This window comes from Podarcis pityusensis, assembly GCF_964106645.2.
Source record: "Podarcis pityusensis genome assembly, chromosome: 13".
Lineage (NCBI taxonomy): Eukaryota > Metazoa > Chordata > Lepidosauria > Squamata > Lacertidae > Podarcis > Podarcis pityusensis.
The window spans coordinates 55195709-55212518 of NC_138038.1; the positions used below are offsets into that span (position 1 = coordinate 55195709).

The 16810-nt window shown below is 46.9% G+C and overlaps 2 protein-coding genes and 1 long non-coding RNA gene across 7 annotated transcripts in view; 1 reads left to right on the forward strand and 2 right to left on the reverse strand.

Moving 5' to 3' along the window:
- The window catches only part of LOC308460996 (uncharacterized protein), a 33762-nt gene extending 25033 nt beyond the window's left edge, over positions 1 to 8729 (reverse strand). For 3 of the 4 annotated variants that reach the window (XM_080977556.1, XM_080977555.1, XM_080977557.1), the window contains exon 1: positions 8233 to 8729. In XM_080977556.1, coding sequence (XP_080833682.1) covers positions 8233 to 8428 — 196 coding nt within the window. In that variant the 5' untranslated portion in view covers positions 8429 to 8729. Of the gene's footprint in view, positions 1 to 1687; positions 1701 to 8120; positions 8187 to 8232 lie in introns of those variants that run through there. The other variant, XM_080977554.1, reaches the window with a different exon arrangement.
- LOC308461017 lies at positions 7576 to 9562 on the forward strand. The gene is made up of 2 exons (XR_013978774.1): positions 7576 to 7633; positions 8725 to 9562. It is a non-coding gene; the product is annotated as an uncharacterized lncRNA (long non-coding RNA).
- A 1114-nt stretch (positions 9563 to 10676) lies between these two features.
- LOC308461000 (zinc finger protein with KRAB and SCAN domains 4-like) lies at positions 10677 to 16628 on the reverse strand. Of its 2 annotated transcripts, none has more exons than XM_080977570.1 (6): positions 16534 to 16628; positions 14176 to 14658; positions 13907 to 13988; positions 13631 to 13713; positions 13072 to 13198; positions 10677 to 11776 (listed from the first exon to the last, which is right to left on the reverse strand). In XM_080977570.1, the coding sequence occupies exons 2-6, from the start codon at positions 14575 to 14577 to the stop codon at positions 10968 to 10970; spliced, it is 1503 nt and encodes a 500-aa protein (XP_080833696.1). In that variant the 5' UTR covers positions 14578 to 14658; positions 16534 to 16628; the 3' UTR covers positions 10677 to 10967. The 2 variants fall into 2 exon arrangements, with proteins under 2 accessions (XP_080833696.1, XP_080833695.1); XM_080977569.1 differs by having other exon boundaries at positions 14161 to 14658.
- Positions 16629 to 16810: the final 182 nt, after the last annotated feature.

Sequence of the window (16810 nt, forward strand, 5' to 3'; positions counted from 1 at the left end):
TTAAAGCGTCAGGGATGCTATAATTGAAATGGCTATATTAACGTGGTTTTGACTGTCCCTCAGGGTCCCTTCCAACTCCACAATTCTATTAAAGTCTCCTTTGCTGAGTGCGTTGCCCTCTACGTTAAGGTTACCAGATGTCCCCGTTTCCCGGGGACAGCCCCCAGATTTACAAATCAGTCCCCATACAAAATCCATTGAAGTTGAAAAGTGTCCCCGGAATAACTGAAAAAAATCTGGTAACCTTAACTCAACATGGAGCTGCTGTTGAAGAGGACTCGGAGACTGGTCCAAAATGCAGCAGCCAGATTACAGGCTGAGCTCCCACACTTTATTTATGGGATCTCTATCCCCCCCCCTTTTCTCCAAGGAGATCCAGGTGGCATCCATGGGTCTATCCAGGGACGTCTTTTCTACTGGGCGTAGTGGCGTGGCGAGCCAGGGTGCCAAGCAGTGGAGGGCGCCAGGCGGAGAGTCCGGGGAGGGGAGAGCGGGGAGGTATGCGAGGCGGAGCGGGGGCTTGGTGCCTGCGTGCCTCCAGCACCTGTCGGAGGCATGAAGGCTCCGGATGCTTTCCCGCAGTCTGGAGCTCTCTCCGCTGGCTCCGAGACACACCACCTTGGCTGCGTGGTGTGTGCTTGCATCCCAAGCTCTGCACATAATAAACTTGACTCTACCACCGCTCCCCCCATCCACTCTACCTCAAATGATCCCCGCGCTCGAGGCTACATGCTGCAACTGCTGCCCCCAGCGCCCCTCCCTCCTTCTCCACCACCTTGCACGGAGCCTGCCTCCTTCCGCTGCCCCCACCACCTTGGCACTCCTTCACACGAACCTTGTCATGCTCCCCCCGCCCGTTCCTCCCCAAGCAAGGATGGTGAGACTGTGGCTGAGCGAGTGTGCTTCTCTGCTGCAGCAATGCAGACTCGCTTCGCCTGTCCCTGCCCGAACGAGACCCCTGCCTGCCTCCCGTGCCGCCCCCATTGCGCCTGGCTGCCCAGCCCCACACCACGATCTCACCACGGCAGCCGATGTCCGGCTGCATGCGAGGGTGGGAGCAGCCTTTCCTAAAAAAGGTCAACTTTGGGTTCCCCCCCTTTAAAAAGGTCAAAATGGGGTGGTGCCGGAGGGATCTTTGCACCACTGTGTCGGATATGCTTAAGATGGCCCTGGGTCTACCCCCTACCCATTTCGCCCAACATTTTAGTGGAAATTTCTGCATTGCACAGGGTTAGAGTAGAGCAGTGTTTCCCAACCTGGGGTCTCCAACTGTTTTTTGAACTACAACTCCCATCACCCCTAACTAGCAAGATCAGTGGTCGGAGATGATGGGAATTGTAGTCCAAAAACACCTGGAGACCCAAGGCTGGGAAACACTGGACTAGAGGACCCTTGTGGTCTAAACCACTGAGCCTCTTGTGGCTGCTGATCGTGAGGTCGGTGGTTTGACACAGCAGAAGGGAGGGAGGTCCCAGCTCCTGCCAACCCAGCAGTTCGAAAGCATGCAAGTGCAATAGATCAGTAGGTACCGCTGCAGCAGGAAGGGAAACCCCGTGCGCTGTGGCCCTCGGCGCGGTGTCCCGCTGCGGGACAGAAGCGGGTTAGTCCTGCTGGTCACCTGACAAGGGCCGGCTCCCGCCAATCAGGATGAGCGCCGCACCCCATCATCCCCTTGGACTGGACTTACCTGGGTCCTTCCCCTTGACCGTGCATGGGGGGGGGGGTCCCACGCTGCATGGATTGGGAAGACCCCCCAACGCACCCTCCCCTTCTCCCCACCAGACCCCGGAAGAGGCGGAGCAGAGAGCCGGAAGGAAGGCGCTGCGGAGGGAGGGGCTTGGGCGCGGGAGGACCGGCCAGCTTCGCCTTCCTTTCCTGTCCGCTCTAGGAAGGCAGCTCCGCTCCTCTTAACCCTTGGCCTGCCGTGCACCCCTTCTCTCCCTCTCCAAAGCAGGAGGATGGGGGGGCGCCTCTTGGCTGCGAGCTGAGCTGCTCCCTCCCTTGGAAACGGGGGGCGGTGGGGGGACCCCCTTCCTCTAACAGTGGGGCTGTTTCAAGAGTATTTAACTGCAACACCTGCCATAACTAGAAGACAGTGAAGCAACAGTAGCATTATTGGGGTAATGCTACCAGTTCACTTCACAGGTATGTTGTAAGAGTTTCTTTTTATGAAGCATTTTGAACACTTCAGATGCAGAGGCTGCGTTTATCTCCCCATGTTGTGCCGCTACCACCTTCGCTCTGGCAGTGCCCACACCCTCCTGCGCTACCTTCCCACTGTATTCAAGGGGCCCAGCTGTGAGCTCAGTCTTTACTGGGTCTTCCACCAAACCCCCCTTTCTTCCCGCTGCCACCCCCATGACTCTTATCTGAACACTTCACAACCAACATACCAAGGAATGATGCGTCTGGAGTGTAACTGATTTATTAAATAATAAACAAGAAGTTCAAGGTAACTTTGTGTACATAAGCATGTGCTTTCAGATGTTCCTGTTCCTTTTTTTTACTTTATTAAAACTGAAACAAGGGGCATTATTATGCTGTTCCTATTTTACTGCTCTAACCAACCCTGCTACTACCCCCTCACTCCCCACTCCAAGTGTCTCTATTGAAAAGGCCAGATACCATCTTGGCCGTGAGTCCCGGAAGACCTGCTCCCTGCCTTGTAGGCCTTTTCACAAGTGGCCTGGAAGAGTAGGCCCTAGAGTGACTGGTGGACGGACTGACTCCAGCTACAAAAGCTGAGGCTGCTGAATAAACCCTTGGACTTAGGAGGTATGGTCGGGCGTTCTGAGGTTGGTATTTGTATCTTTATTTTACATCTTCTTGTGATTTATGTGGCTATTCTTCAGTTTGGTTGTGTATTTTTTATGAGTTATTTCTAACGACTTTAATTTTATCTATTTATTTGGCTGTTTGTAAAATGTTATACCACCCTTCATTCAAAGATCTCAGGGCGATTCATGGTGTAAAAATGCAATATAAAAATAAAAAATGCATGCACACTTTCTGAGAGTTTCATTATAGAGCTAGTGTGATATAGTGGTTAGAGTGCTGGACTATGACCTGGCAGACCTGGGCTCAAATCCCCACTCAGCCATGAAGCTCACTGTGTGACCTTGGAGGCCAGGAACTGCTTCACAACCAAACTTACCTCACAGGATTATATAGTCAGCATTAAATGAGATAGGGAAGAACCGTGTAACAGCACCTTCAAGGACAGGGTGTTATAGGAATGCAATTAATGAATTTCAATATGTCAGGATGCGCATTTAGGCAGGCACAACCAGCTGCACAAATATAAGATGAGGGACAACTAGCTAGCCAGTAGTACACATAAAAAGCACCTAGGGCTCTTATGTCAGCAGAGTGAAGCACCAACAAAGAAAGGCTAATGCTATTCTAAGCTGCATCAAGACAGGATAAGAGAATCATAGCGCAGTAGAGTTGGAAGGAGCACAGAGGGTCCTTTAGTCAAACCCCTTGAAATGCAGGAAAGATATGTTGCAAACATGGCGGGAAAGGAGGTTTCAGCTTCCTCTCAGTAACGCAGTTAATGCACTTCACTACGGATGGTGCATTTTGGATTACCTCCATCCCTTTTGCAAGATGCTTCTTTTATCTCCACAATGGCTTTGATGTCTCTGGGGCCAAACCTTTTGTGCCTGATTCTGAGTGAGCTTCAACCCTGATGAGCTGGAATGGGTGCAGAGGAGGGAGACCAAGGCGATCAAGGGTCTGGAAACCAAGCCTAATGAGGAACAGTTGAGGGAGATGGGGATGTTTATCATGGAGAAGAGAAGATTGAGAAGGAGATCTGAAAGCTGTCTTCCAATATCTAAAGAGCTGTGCCATGGAAGAGGGAGCAAGCTTGCTTTCTCCTGCTCCAGTGAAAGGACCCAAACCAAGCAAACTTGCTTTTTCGTGGGAAGGACCCACACCAATGCATTCAAGATACAAGTAGGGAGAATCTGATTAAACATCAGGCAGAATTTTCTGGCAGTACTCTTCTGGCAGACTTTTCTGGTGGACTCTTCTTGAATTGAAGGTTTTAAGGCAAAGACTGGATTGCCATCTGTCATGAATTCTTTTGTTGAATATCCTTCATTGCAGGGGTCTGGAGAAGACGACCCTCACCATCCAATCCAATGCAACAATTCAATGATTCTGGGAGACTGTGATTCTCCCCGCTGTGAGTTCTTTGATGGGAAGTAAGATAGGACTGCTGACTAAAACTCTTTCCACATTCCAAGCATTTATATGGTCTTGCCCCTGTATGAATTATTTGATGGGAAATGAGATAGGAGTCCTGACTAAAACTTCTTCCACATTCCAAGCATTTATATGGGCTCTCCCAGGTATGTGTTCTTTCATGGGAAGTGAGATTGCCACTATGAGTGAATCTCCTCCCACATTCCCTACACTGAAATGGTTTCTCCCCTGTATGAATTATTTGATGGGAAGTTAGACCTCCCTTCTGTTTAAAGCTCTTTCCACATTCCAAGCACTTATAGGGTTTCTCCCCTGTATGAATTCTTTGATGGGAAGTGAGCTTGGCGCTTTCCCTGAAACTCTGCCCACATTCTAAGCACTGATAAGGTTTTTCTCTTCTATGAATTCTTTGATGGGAAGTGAGATTATATTTCCAGTTGAAGCTCTGCCCACATTCCAAACACTGATAAGGTTTTTCTCTTGTATGAATTCTTTGATGGGAAGTGAGAGTGGCACTTTGACTAAAGCTCTTTCCACACTCCAAGCACTGAAAAGGTTTCTCCCCTGTATGAATTCTTTGGTGGACCATGAGTTGTTCCCCCCGAATAAACCTCTTTCCACATTCCATGCACTGATAAGGTTTCTCCCCTGTGTGAATTCTTTGATGGGAACTAAGGCTGCACCTGTAACTAAAGCTCTTCCCACATTCCAAGCACTTATATGGTTTCTCCCCTGTATGAATTCTTTCATGGATAGTGAGATGACCCCTCTGATTGAAGCTCTTCCCACAGTCCAAGCACTGGTAGGCTTTCTTCCCAGTGGGAGTCCTTTTTTGGGAACCTGAATGGGGGCTTTGACTAAAGCTCTTTCCACATTCCAAATATTTACTTGGTTTCTCCTCTGTGGGGATTTCATCACGGTCTCCCTTGTTCTTCATTTCTGATTCATCACCATCTGCAGCAAAGAGAGAAATGGATTAGAGCCTCAGCAAGAAATGGAGCCCCCAATTCCTGAAAGTGTTTTCTTTTTTGTATTTTTGCCACGCCCTAAATTAAGTTTTTTCTAATAACATGGTTGGTGAAGGTTTTTCGTCTTCCCACTTTGCCATACCAGATTCAAGCATGCCAGCTGTGTTTGACATCGTGACCCTCCAAGTCTAGGAGCTGTGTGTTTTCCAGCAGTATCTAGTCTTTTATCCAACACAGGCAGGCAGCTTCAAAATACAATTCCAAATATGGGAGTGCAGACCCTCCTCTGTCTTTTCTATCAATGAGAATCTTATGTTTTATCCTACGTTTATTCCCCCTCCGAATAAACTTAAACAGGTCTTTTTTGTCAATCTTTTAGGCATTGTGTGTCATTAAGTATTGGGATTGTTTGGAATAAAAATAGAATTTTTGGGAGAATATTATTGCCAAGATTCTCCCCATTGCATTCTGTCTCACGTATCTAAATCTTTTTAATTCCCCCCCAAAAGTTTTCGCATTGATATCATTATAGACAATATGATCCTTTGTCGATACCCACATTCCTAAACACTTCACTTTTTTCTCTATTTCCCAGCCGGTAATTTTCCCTAAATTCATTTTAGCTTGGTTACCCATGTTTTTAACTAACATTTTGGTTTTATCTTTATTTATTTTAAAACCCGCCAATTTTCCAAATTCAATTACCTCCTTTAATAACTCTAATATACCTTCTAGAGGTTCTTCCAGGGTTAAGACAATATCATCTTTTGTTTTATAATTTTGTTTGCCGACTTTTATTCCCCTATTTTTGTCATTATTCCTAACATTTTGCAGTAACATTTCTAAGGTAAGGATAAATAATAACAGAGAGAGTGGGCACCATTGTCTTTTTCCTTTCCTAATGTTACATTTCTCTGAGACAACATTGTTTATTATAATCTTTGTCCATTGTTCCTTATATAAAGCATTAATGCCTCTTAAGAAGGCATTACCTGGTTCCATCTTCTCCTACTCCGTTTTTATGATACTTAAATTTTCTCTCTTTTTCGTTTCTGTTGTTTTCTTCTCTATATTTACATTAGTTTGGTTTTTGTTGCATTGTATGTTGAAAGCTTTCAATAATAATAATAAAAAAGAACAGAAGCTACGTCCACTTCCATAACCACTCTGAAGCCTGCTTTAAAAAAAGGCCTGGGCAGTTCACACCAGCCTGATCCTTGTTTAAAAAGGCATAAGTGGTGGAAGAATATTGGCAGGCAAAACATTCAGTAGCCTCCATTCAAGGTAAATTGTGTGGGTGTGAGAATCCCAGATGCTGTAGGTGGCGCTGTCAAAATCCATCAAAATCTGGGAGGTTCACCACATATATGTATGGAATTTCAAAACAGATATTAAGTTTCATCAGACAGCCTTACCCAGAGAGGCCATGATCCCACAATTCTCGACTATAACTTCCCTTTGCAGAGCTCTCTAATCAGGATCCAGCAATGCCCACTGCTCACACAGGAAACAAACAGCGACGTCTTCAAAGGACAGTGAACTCTTTAAAAAGAGAGAGAGAAAGGTCTTCCTCTTAACCAGTATGAAGATTATCCTCTATGAATTGTGGGGAGTTTTTTCGTTTCCTGCCTGTTAAGTACCGCCCTGTTTTAATGGGATTGTTTTGCTTCTTTTAACATCTTAATGTAATTATTTTATTGTCTGTTGTGTGCATGGTTCTCCCAATGCCCCAAGGTGAACTTCAAGGAGCACATGCGGGACAATGTGCAGATGCTGGGGAAACGGATGGGGCTGGTTAGGCGAATCCTGGTTAGGCCTGGATGCGCACCAGTGGGACATGGGGCTTGCTCAGCTGGGGAGCGAGAAGACCCAAAGAAGCCCTCCTGCCCCCCAGCTGAGCCTCACCAGTCCCCCTTGCCTGTCTCAAGGCAGTGGGTGAGAGTTCGCCCGCCTGCCTCACCCATTGCTGCTTTGAAATGGGCTCCTTTCCAATATTGTGATATATCACCCTAGTGTGGTGTTTAGCTGGCGGTACCTTAGATGTTGAAAAGCAGTTATGGCCCAGCCTTAGTCCTGGTTACTGTGGGGTTTTTTAATGGTTGGTAAACTGTTGAGAAGCGTATTTTAGGATTTCACAATAAATAGACAAATAAGGCTGCAACAATTGATAAATAACGGTAATGACATTCAGAAGGAGAATTAAGGTGAGGTGGAGGTTGCTTATTCTTAGCACGTAAACCTTCTTCGATAACATTGTCAGTCTTTGTTAAGGGCTGTTTTGACAGAAGCCAAGAGGAAGAGGCGAGAGATTCCTGGGACTCCAGAGGCCCCCTGGCTGCCCCACCCCTCCGCCTCTTTCCCCACAAAACCGCTTTCCCCTACCTGAGCTGGTTCCAGAAAAGATGGATGAGGAGGTCTTGCTGGCAATCTCCTGTCACCTGCGAGAGACAAAGGTAAGTGGGAAGCCAGGAGTGCATGACGCTTCTCTCAAGACGTGATACACTGCCTTTCTAACTCAAGATGGACCTTAGAGGAAGTACAGATGTCACTGAGGAATTTCCAGAGGGACAAATGTAAGATTCTTCACTTAGGCAGGGGGAACCAGCTACCCAAGTGTAAGATGGAGAACATAGGGGGTTTTGTAGATTGTAGGCTGCATCCACAGACGTCTAGAGTACAGATCAAGGGGATTCACAGCACCACTCTCTTCTGCCCTGGGCAGACCCCTCCTGGAGTTGTGGGCCCCACAATTTAGGAAGGATATTGGCAAGCTGGGAGGTGTTCAAAGGAGGGCGACCAGGGTGATCGGGCTGCCCCACCCCTCCGCCTCTTCCCCCACAAGGCTCCTGCCCCCAACCTGAGCTGCTGCCACAGCTGCTGCTGCTGCTCCTCCGCCCCCAAGATGGATGAGGAACCCTCCCCCTCCCTGAACGGTTCCACCTTTGACCGTGCATGGGGGAGGGGGGGTCCCACGCTGCGTGGATTGGGAAAACCCCCTCCGCCCCTCCCCTTCTCCCCAATGCACCCTCTGGGGAAGGGAGAGGAGGCTCACCAGATCCCAGAAGAGAGCGGGCAGATCCCTTCCTCTCCAGCAAGGAAGGCGCTGCGGAGGGCGGGGCTTGGGCTCGGGAGGACCAGCCGCCTTCGCCTCCTTTTCCTGTCCGCTCTAGGAAGGCAGCTCCGCTCCTCTTAACCCTTGGCCTGCCGTGCACCCCTTCTCTCCCTCTCCAAAGCAGGAGGCTCGCCATCCCCGCCAGGGAGGATTTGGGGGCCCCTCTTGGCTGGCGAGCTGAGCTGCTCCCTCCCTTGGAAACAGCAGCAGGAGGGGCAGCTGGAAGGGGGAAACCCCAATGGGGAATCGGGGGGGGACCCCCAGGGTCATCTAGTCGCACCTCCTCCTGCAATGCAGGAATCTCAGCTGAAGCATCCACGACGGATGGTCATCTGTTTAAAGACCTCCAAGGAAGGAGAGTCTGTCAGCTTCCAAGGGAGTCCCAGTAATTCGTGCAATCTCCTTTTCTGTCCTTTTAATCCTTTGGTCCAGGGGGATGGATGTACAAATGGACTCCAGCTACAGCAGCTGAGACTGCGGATGAGGACAGAGACCATCCTGGCTGTGAGTCCTCTAAGACCTTCTCCTGCCTTGCAGGCCTTTCCCTATGTGGCCTAGCAGAGTCCAGACTGACTCCAGCTACAAAAGCTGGAGCCGCTGAACAGAGACTTGGGTTTAGCAGGTTTGGGGGTGGGGTTGTAGCTGTAGGTTTTTGTATATTTTAGAACTTCTCGTGATTTAGGCAGGTATTCCTCAGTCTGGTTGTGTATTCTAAAGTTTTATTTATTGTTTATGACTACTTTGCCATTTAATTTATTACATTCGTATAATGACTTTCACCAGAAGATCTCAGAGTGCTTCACAGCATAAAAATACAAAATAAAAACACAAAATACATAATAAAAGCAAGAATCAATACAAAAGAATAACCATCTTCCCACAATCACATTTGAAAAGACATACAGTGGTACCTTGGTTCTCACACGCCTTGGTCCTCAAACAACTTGGAACCCACAAGGAAGGAAGTGTTCCGGTTTGTGAACATTTTTCGGAAGCCAAACATGCTCTGTTTCGAGCGTTACGCTTCTGATTTGAGTGCCCCACTTCCATTTTGAGTTCCCCAGTTTCATTTTGAGTGTTATGCTGAGGTCTGTCCTGTTTTTGCTATTTATTTTTGCGGCTCTTTTTTGTGGGTGTGACTGTGTGGAACCCAGTTCAGTTACTGATTGATTGTGTGACTGCAGTACACGATTTAGTGCTTTCATTTTATGGATCAGTGGTGTCGCTAGTAGGAAAATTCATGTTAAATTGCTGTTTTCGCTTGTTGTTTTTTTAAGTCTGCAACAGATTAATCCACTTTGCATTACTTTCTATGGGAAAGCGCATCTTGGTGTTGGAATGCTTTGGTTTGGGAACGGACTTCCAGAATGGATAAAGTTTGAGAACCAAGGTACTACTGTAGATGGTTACTCACCCTTTCTGCCCCCCTAGCTAACAGTACCTTAAATGCACCACTATATTATTGTTTTGACACATGTGTACAGAACTTTTAAGTACAAGGACCTGTACCTAAACGTGAAGCGAAAGTGCACGCATGCACAATTTCTGAGTCTTATGACAGAGCTAGGGTGGTATAGTGGTTAGTGTCAGAGTATGACTTGGCAGACCTGGGTTCAAATTCCTACTTGGCCCTGATGCTCACCAGGTGTCCTTGGGGACCAGGCACTGCTTCACATTCTGACCAACCTCACAAGGTTATTGTTAGTATTAAAAGAAGAGGGGGAGAACCTTGGGGGGAAAGGGGATATTTGAATGCAATAAATGAATTTCAGTAGGGACAAATATCAGGTTCTGCACATAGGAAGGAATAACATGCATATACAGTGGTACCTTGAGTTACAGACGCTTCAGGTTACAGACTCCGCTTACCCAGAAATATTACCTTGGGTTAAGAACTTTGCTTCAAGATGAGAACAGAAATCGTGCAGCGGCAGCAGCGGGAGGCCCCATTAGCTAAAGTGGTACCTCAGGTTAAGAACAGTTTCAGGTTAAGAACAGACCTCTAGAACGAATTAAGTTCTTAACCCGAGGTACCACTGTATTGGAAAATGATCAAGGGCTCTCAGTAGGCCACAAGTTTGTAGTGAGTCAACAGTGAGATGCAGCAGCAAAATAAAAAGCTGATGCCATTCTAGGCTGCATCAACACAGAATCATCTAATCATACCGTTGGCAGGAACCCCAAGGGTCTTCCACTCCAACCCCCCGCAATGCAGGAATGTTGTGTTGCACACATTGAGTCTCCACAATGGCTTTGATGCTTCTGGGGCCAAACCTTTTGAACCAGAGTTCTGGATCTGCTTCATCCCTGACAAGCTGGAATGGGTGCAGAGGAGGGAGACCAAGGGGATCAAGGTTCTGGAAACCAAGACTTTGGAGAAATGGTTGAGGGCGCCGGGATGTTTATTATGGAGAAAAGGAGATGGAGAAGGAGATGTGATAGACATCTTCCAACATCGAAAGGGCTGTGCCATGGAAGAGTGAGCAAACTTGCTTTTTTCTGTTCCGGTGGAAGGACACAGCAATGCATTCAAGATACAAGTAGGGGAATCTGATGAAACATCGGGAAAAACTTTCTGACAGCAAGAACTGTTTGACTGTGGAACAAACAAGTTCAGGTGGTGGTGGACTCTTCTTGAATTGAAGGATTTTAAGAAAAGGTTGGGTGGCCATCTGTTAGGAATTCTTTTGTTGAATATCCTTCACTGCAGGGGGTTGGAGAAGATGACTCACCATACAATCCAATGATTCAAGGGGATTCTGATTCTCCCTGCTGTGAGTTCTTTGATGGGAAGTGAGAAAGGACTCCTGACTAAAACTCTCTCCACATTCCAAGCATTTATGTGGACTCTCTCCCAGGTATGAGTTCTTTGATGGGAAGTGAGACTTCCTTTCTGAGTGAATCTTTCCACAATGCAAGCACTGATAGGGTTTCTCCCTTGTATGGATTTTTTGATGGGAAGTTACATAGGCCTTTGAACTGAAGCTCTTCCCGCATTCCAAGCACTGAAACGGTTTCTCCCCTGTATGAATTATTTGATGGGTAGTGAGATGGGACCTCTGACTGAAGCGCTTTCCACATTCCAAGCACTGATATGGTTTCTCCCTTGTATGAATTCTCTCATGGATAGTGAGATGGGACCTCTGATTGAAGCTCTTCCCACAGTGCAAGCACTGGTAGGGTTTCTCCCTTGTATGAATTCTTTGATGGGAAGTGACATAGGCCTTCTTACTGAAGCTCTTCCCACATTCCAAGCACTGATAAGGTTTCTCTCCTTTATGACTCATTTGATGGGCCGTGAGATGGGCCCTCTGACGGAAGCTCTTCCCACATTCCAAGCACTGATGCTTTTTCTTCCCAGTAGGACTTCTTGGATGGGATAAGGAATGAGAGCTCTCTCCACACTCCACATATTGATAGGGGTTCTCCACTGTGTGGATTTTGTCATGGATTCGCTGGTTCTTAATTTCTAATTCATCACCACCTGCAACAAAGAGATACGGATTTTCAACATCTATATGCAGCCACTGAGAGAGATCATCAGGGGGTTTGGGCTGGGTGTTCATCAGTATGCAGATGACACCCAGCTCTACCTCTCTTTCAAATCAGAACCAGTGAAGGCGGTGAAGGTCCTGTGTGAGTGCCTGGAGGCGGTTGGAGGATGGATGGCGGCTAACAGATTGAGGTTTAATCCTGACAAGACAGAAGTACTCTTTTGGGGGGACAGGAGGCGGGCGGGTGTGGAGGACTCTCTGGTCCTGAATGGGCTAACTGTGCCCCTGAAGGACCAGGTGCGCAGCCTGGGAGTCATTTTGGACTCTCAGCTTTCCATGGAGGTGCAGGTTAATTCTGTGTCCAGGGCAGCTGTTTATCAGCTCCACCTGGTACGCAGGCTGAGACCCTACCTGCCTGCCTGTGTACTGTCTGGCCAGAGTAGTGCATGCTCTAGTTATCTCTCGCTTAGACTACTGCAATGCGCTCTATGTGGGGCTACCATTGAAGGTGACCCAGAAAGATAAACAGGTCAAATCACTGATGATACATTGAGCAATGGATATATGATATAACATTGAAATGGCAGCATGGGAAATATTGTGGAATGGAGAACTGAAATTTACAGCATGTTATGAGTTAAAAGAACACTATAGGAAAATGATGTATCAATGGCATTTGACTCCTAGTAACTTAGCTAAAATGTACAAGACCAAATCAAATGCCTACTGGGAATGTCAAGTGAAGGAAGGTACCTTTTTCACATGTTGTGTTCTTGTAAGATAGTAAAAGTCTTCGGGGAAATGATTTATAATGAGTTGAAAAAAATGCTGAAAATAACCTTTTTTAAAAACCGGAAGCTTCCCTTTCAGGTATAAGAGGGAGAAGGTACGCAAAGATGAGGGGGAAAACCTGTTTATGTATGCTACCACAGCTGCCTGAATGGTATACACCCAAAGATGGAAAGAAAAAGCAGTACCAACAAAAGCCGATTGGCAATTAAAAAAGGCTGCCTTTACCTTTTATAAGAATGAAGCCTCATTTTAAAAGGTTTGGGCAGTTCAGACCAGCCTGATCTCTGTTTAAGGTAAAGGGACTCCTGACAATTAAGATCTCTGTTTAGAAAGGCATAATTGGAGGAAGTATATTCCCAGACCAAACAGTCCTCCATTCAAGGTGACTTGTTGGAAGCCCAGCTGCTGAAGGCAGCGCTATTGAGTTCCATCACAATAGAGATATATGTATGGAATTGCAAAACAGATCTCATGATCCAACTAGGAGCCTTACTGAGAGAGGCCAGGATACCACGATTCTCCTCTGTAACCTCCTTATGCAGAGCTCTCTGGGCAGGATCCAGCAACGCCCACTCCTCAGCCGTAAAACAAACAGCGACATCTTCAAAAGAACCTGAGTTCTGAAAGAATAATATCCTTCTCTTAGGCAGCATAAAAATCATTTCCTGCACGTTGCTCTTTTGCTTCCTGCCTGGATTGTTTAAAACAGATTGATCTGCTGCACATTCTGATTATTGATGCTTATTTTAATGCTTTAATGGAGTTCTTTCATAGTGTATTTTAATGATGGGTATGAATCTTAGTGAAAATGGGTGGAACTCCACATTGTTTTATTCAAATCAATTTGTCTGTGCAAGCTTTTCAGTTTGCCAAATGAAAGAATCTATCTCTCCTCTCCCTGTGTGTTGCTCTGGGATGGAAAGACTCTCCAGATGTCCTAAAGACAATTTATAATGAATAATTCTAGTGACAAGAGGAGGGGAGAGATATGTTCTGTCTAAGAATCCCCTGTCCCCCCCCCATTCTCCCCCCCCATGGCTCCTTCCCCCTACCTGCTCCGGTTCCTCAGCCGCTGCTTCCCCTCCACCAAGATGAAGAGATGGAGGAGGAGGTCTTGCCGGCATCCTTCTTTCACCTGCGAGAGACAAAGGGAAGTGGGGAGCCAATAGTGCATGGTGCTTCTCTCAGAGGTGCATTTGGGAGTTTGTCCCCATTTCATATTTTAGTTATGCTAAAGTACATCTCCCCAAAATATTGAATGAACCCGCAGATTAGTTTGAGAATTGCCAGAATGTGACCACACAGAGGAAAAACTCCTTCCTCCTTACCCAGCAGCCTCTCTCTGGTGTCCATCGAAGTCCTCTCTGCCTCAGAGGAATCAGGACCCATTTCTGCCGACGGACCCCTTTCCTGAAAAAGCAACAAGAATTTGTAATAGAGAATGTGGCAAAGGGATTGAGAAGGAATGGCTGGGGCAAAAACTTGAGGGGTATCCAAAGTCATTCCAAAAAAAGGATGGGATTTAGGGATCTTCTCCCTCCTTGGAGCCCCTTGGGAGCATCCAGAGGAAAGTCTCTCTCACCTGCTTCTTCTCCACCTGCTTCCTCTCCTCTGCCTGACTCAGGAGGAAACCTTCGGCCAGGGCCACTGCCTGGCAACTGGTCTCCGCTCCGCATTCCCTCACCCAGCTCTCCATCTCCGCTGGAAGGACAGCCAGGAACTGCTCCAAGATCACCAGGTCCAGCATCTCAGCTTTCGTGTGCCTTTCTGGCTTCAGCCACTGGTGGCAAAAGTGATAGAGTTGGCTGCAAACCTCACGGGGTCCTTTGACTTGCAGATAGCAGAACCAGCTGAACTGCCGGCTCTGTGCCTCTGAGCGAAGGGTGTCCTCCTCACCCAGGATCTTCTGCACAGAGCTTTCCCAGAATCCTGCACTGCTCCCCGTTTCCATGGCCTGGCGTCTTCCTGCTTCAGGGCCAGCTGAGTCTTGCTCATCCATCTTCGCTCTCAGGAAGCCTCCAAGAGACAGGAAAGATCCCCTTGGTCCTCTGCCAAGTTCTGTTCGTCCAAATTAGAGGCGCTAGAAAAGCCAACAAAGAAAAAACCTTGTTCTGTTATAAAATCACAACACGAAAAAGAGGAGAAAAATGTTCCCTGAGCAAGCGAGGATGAGTCTCGCTAGGAACCAAGGCTGGACTGCAGCACTGGCCAGACTTTGAGCTTTGCTTAAGAAGAGAAAGGAGAAGTAATGCTCTTGCCCTCCTAGAAGGAAAATGACCATCCCAGATGTGCAGGCAAGTGAAGGGATTTCTGTGAAATGAATCAGCCTGGTTGATCCTGCCTTAAGGAAACTGAAGGTACATTCTTTCACCTTTGGTGGACGTGCCCAAGGATTAAGGCTTTCTGGGAGATAATTTATAATGAAATGAAAAGGGTATTTAAATATACCTTTCTGAAGAAACCAGAGGCCTTTCTCCTGGGCATGGTCGGCCAAATGGTGCCAAAGAAGGATAGAACTTTCTTTATGTATGCCACAACAGCAGCAAGAATACTTATTGCAAAGTATTGGAAGACACAAGATCTACCCACCCTGGAAGAATGGCAGATGAAGGTGATGGACTACATGGAATTGGCGGAAATGACTGGCAGAATCTGAGACCAGGGAGAAGAGTCGGTGGAAGAAGATTGGAAGAAATTTAAAGACTATTTACAGAAATATTGCAAAATTAATGAATGTTAGAATGATGTCAGAATGAAGTTAAGTGGTTTAAGCAGCAATGTTATAAAGGTGTATGAAAAATGGATTATTAACAGGTGAGAACTCAAAGTTATAATATATTAAGTTAAAGGATTAAGATAAAAACAAAGAGGGAAAGAAATTGCTGAATTAACTAACTGGATTGGAATACAAAAATATATGGCATGGAAAGATTGATGTGTTTTCTTTTTAAATATTTTTTTATCTTTTTTCTGTATTTTGTATTTATTTTTATTTTTATTTTTGTCTTCTCTTCTTTTCTTTTTATTTATGTAATTTTTTTTCTCCTTTGAAACCTTAATAAATATCATTTTTAAAAAAAAAAAAAGATCCTGCCTGTCAGTGTTTGCAGTCAAGGAATAAAGTCAGAACGGCGATTGACAAGTGAGTCATTCGTACCAAGTGTAACGTGGAAACCAGGCTATAGCAAGGAGTTCCCACCTCCTCAAGACAAACTACTGAGATGGGGTCCTTTTTCCCTTGTTCTGAGGGCCAGAACTTCATCAGGGAAACACCCTGAGGGCCAAATGGGTGAGGTCAAAGGACAGAACTCAAAAGCAGGTGTAAAGTAGGACCTACCTTCTTTCTGTGATTGCAACTGTTTTCAAGGTTGTGTTTTAATCCGGGAATTTGCCCTGGGAATTCAGGAGGGTGGCTGTGTCCTTAATAATGTGACACAGCGCAACCCCCACATCTGCGTGGGGTACTTCTGGATCCAACGTAGTCCCTTGAGTGTCCACTTCAACATCCCACTAGTGTGCCAACCTCAGTCCCTTTGTGGCCAGGGGACTCCATGCTCTGCTTCTGGTGGGATATTTGCAATGCCCTCCATGCGAAGCTGCGCTTGAAGATGACTCGGAAAGCGATGGAAAGCAGGGACCAAATTACGGGCTGGCTTCCCTCCCTTTATTCACGGCATTTCTATCCACCTTTCCCCCCATGAACTCCAAAAGGCAGCCATGGGTCTCGCTCATCCGTATCCTGACCAGCATTTGAGTGGCGATTCCTGCATTGCTCATGTTTGGCCTAGGTGACTCTCGTGGTTCCCTCCCCACCCTAGAATTCTGAAATTCAATTCAAACCCCCCCCCCCGGATCCTTTGCAGAGAAGACCCTCTGCTCCCTGATTTGGGGGGGTCCCCCTTCCCCCTCCCCTTCCCCCCAAACACCCCAGGCAAGAAGAGAGAGAGAGACTCACTCGCTGCAGGAGGCGCCTCCGAGGAGACAACAGCTGCCTCTTGACAGGAAGGGGCTGGGGAGGGCGGGGCTTGGACACCTTCATTTCTGGTCCTCTCTAGGAATCCAGCTCAGTTCCTCTTAACCCTTGGCCCGCCGAGCTCACCCAGCTGCGGCCCCTCTCCCTCCCCTCCTCACTCCTTTTATGGGGGGAGGGGGGATAATCAGAAAACAAGTTCTATTAAAGGATAAGGGAGTTTGTACACGAAAAGAGCATTTTATAGGCCATTTCCTCCGCG

Coding starts and splice junctions, on each gene's coding strand:
- LOC308461000 (XM_080977569.1), bottom strand. CDS start 14,577: ATGGATGAGCAAGACTCAGCTGGCCCTGAAGCAGGAAGACGCCAGGCC. Junction 13,714..13,906: donor CACCAGAGAGAGGCTGCTGG/GTAAGGAGGAAG, acceptor TGTCTCTCGCAG/GTGAAAGAAGGATGCCGGCA. Junction 11,777..13,071: donor TGGTATCCTGGCCTCTCTCA/GTAAGGCTCCTA, acceptor TCTTTGTTGCAG/GTGGTGATGAATTAGAAATT.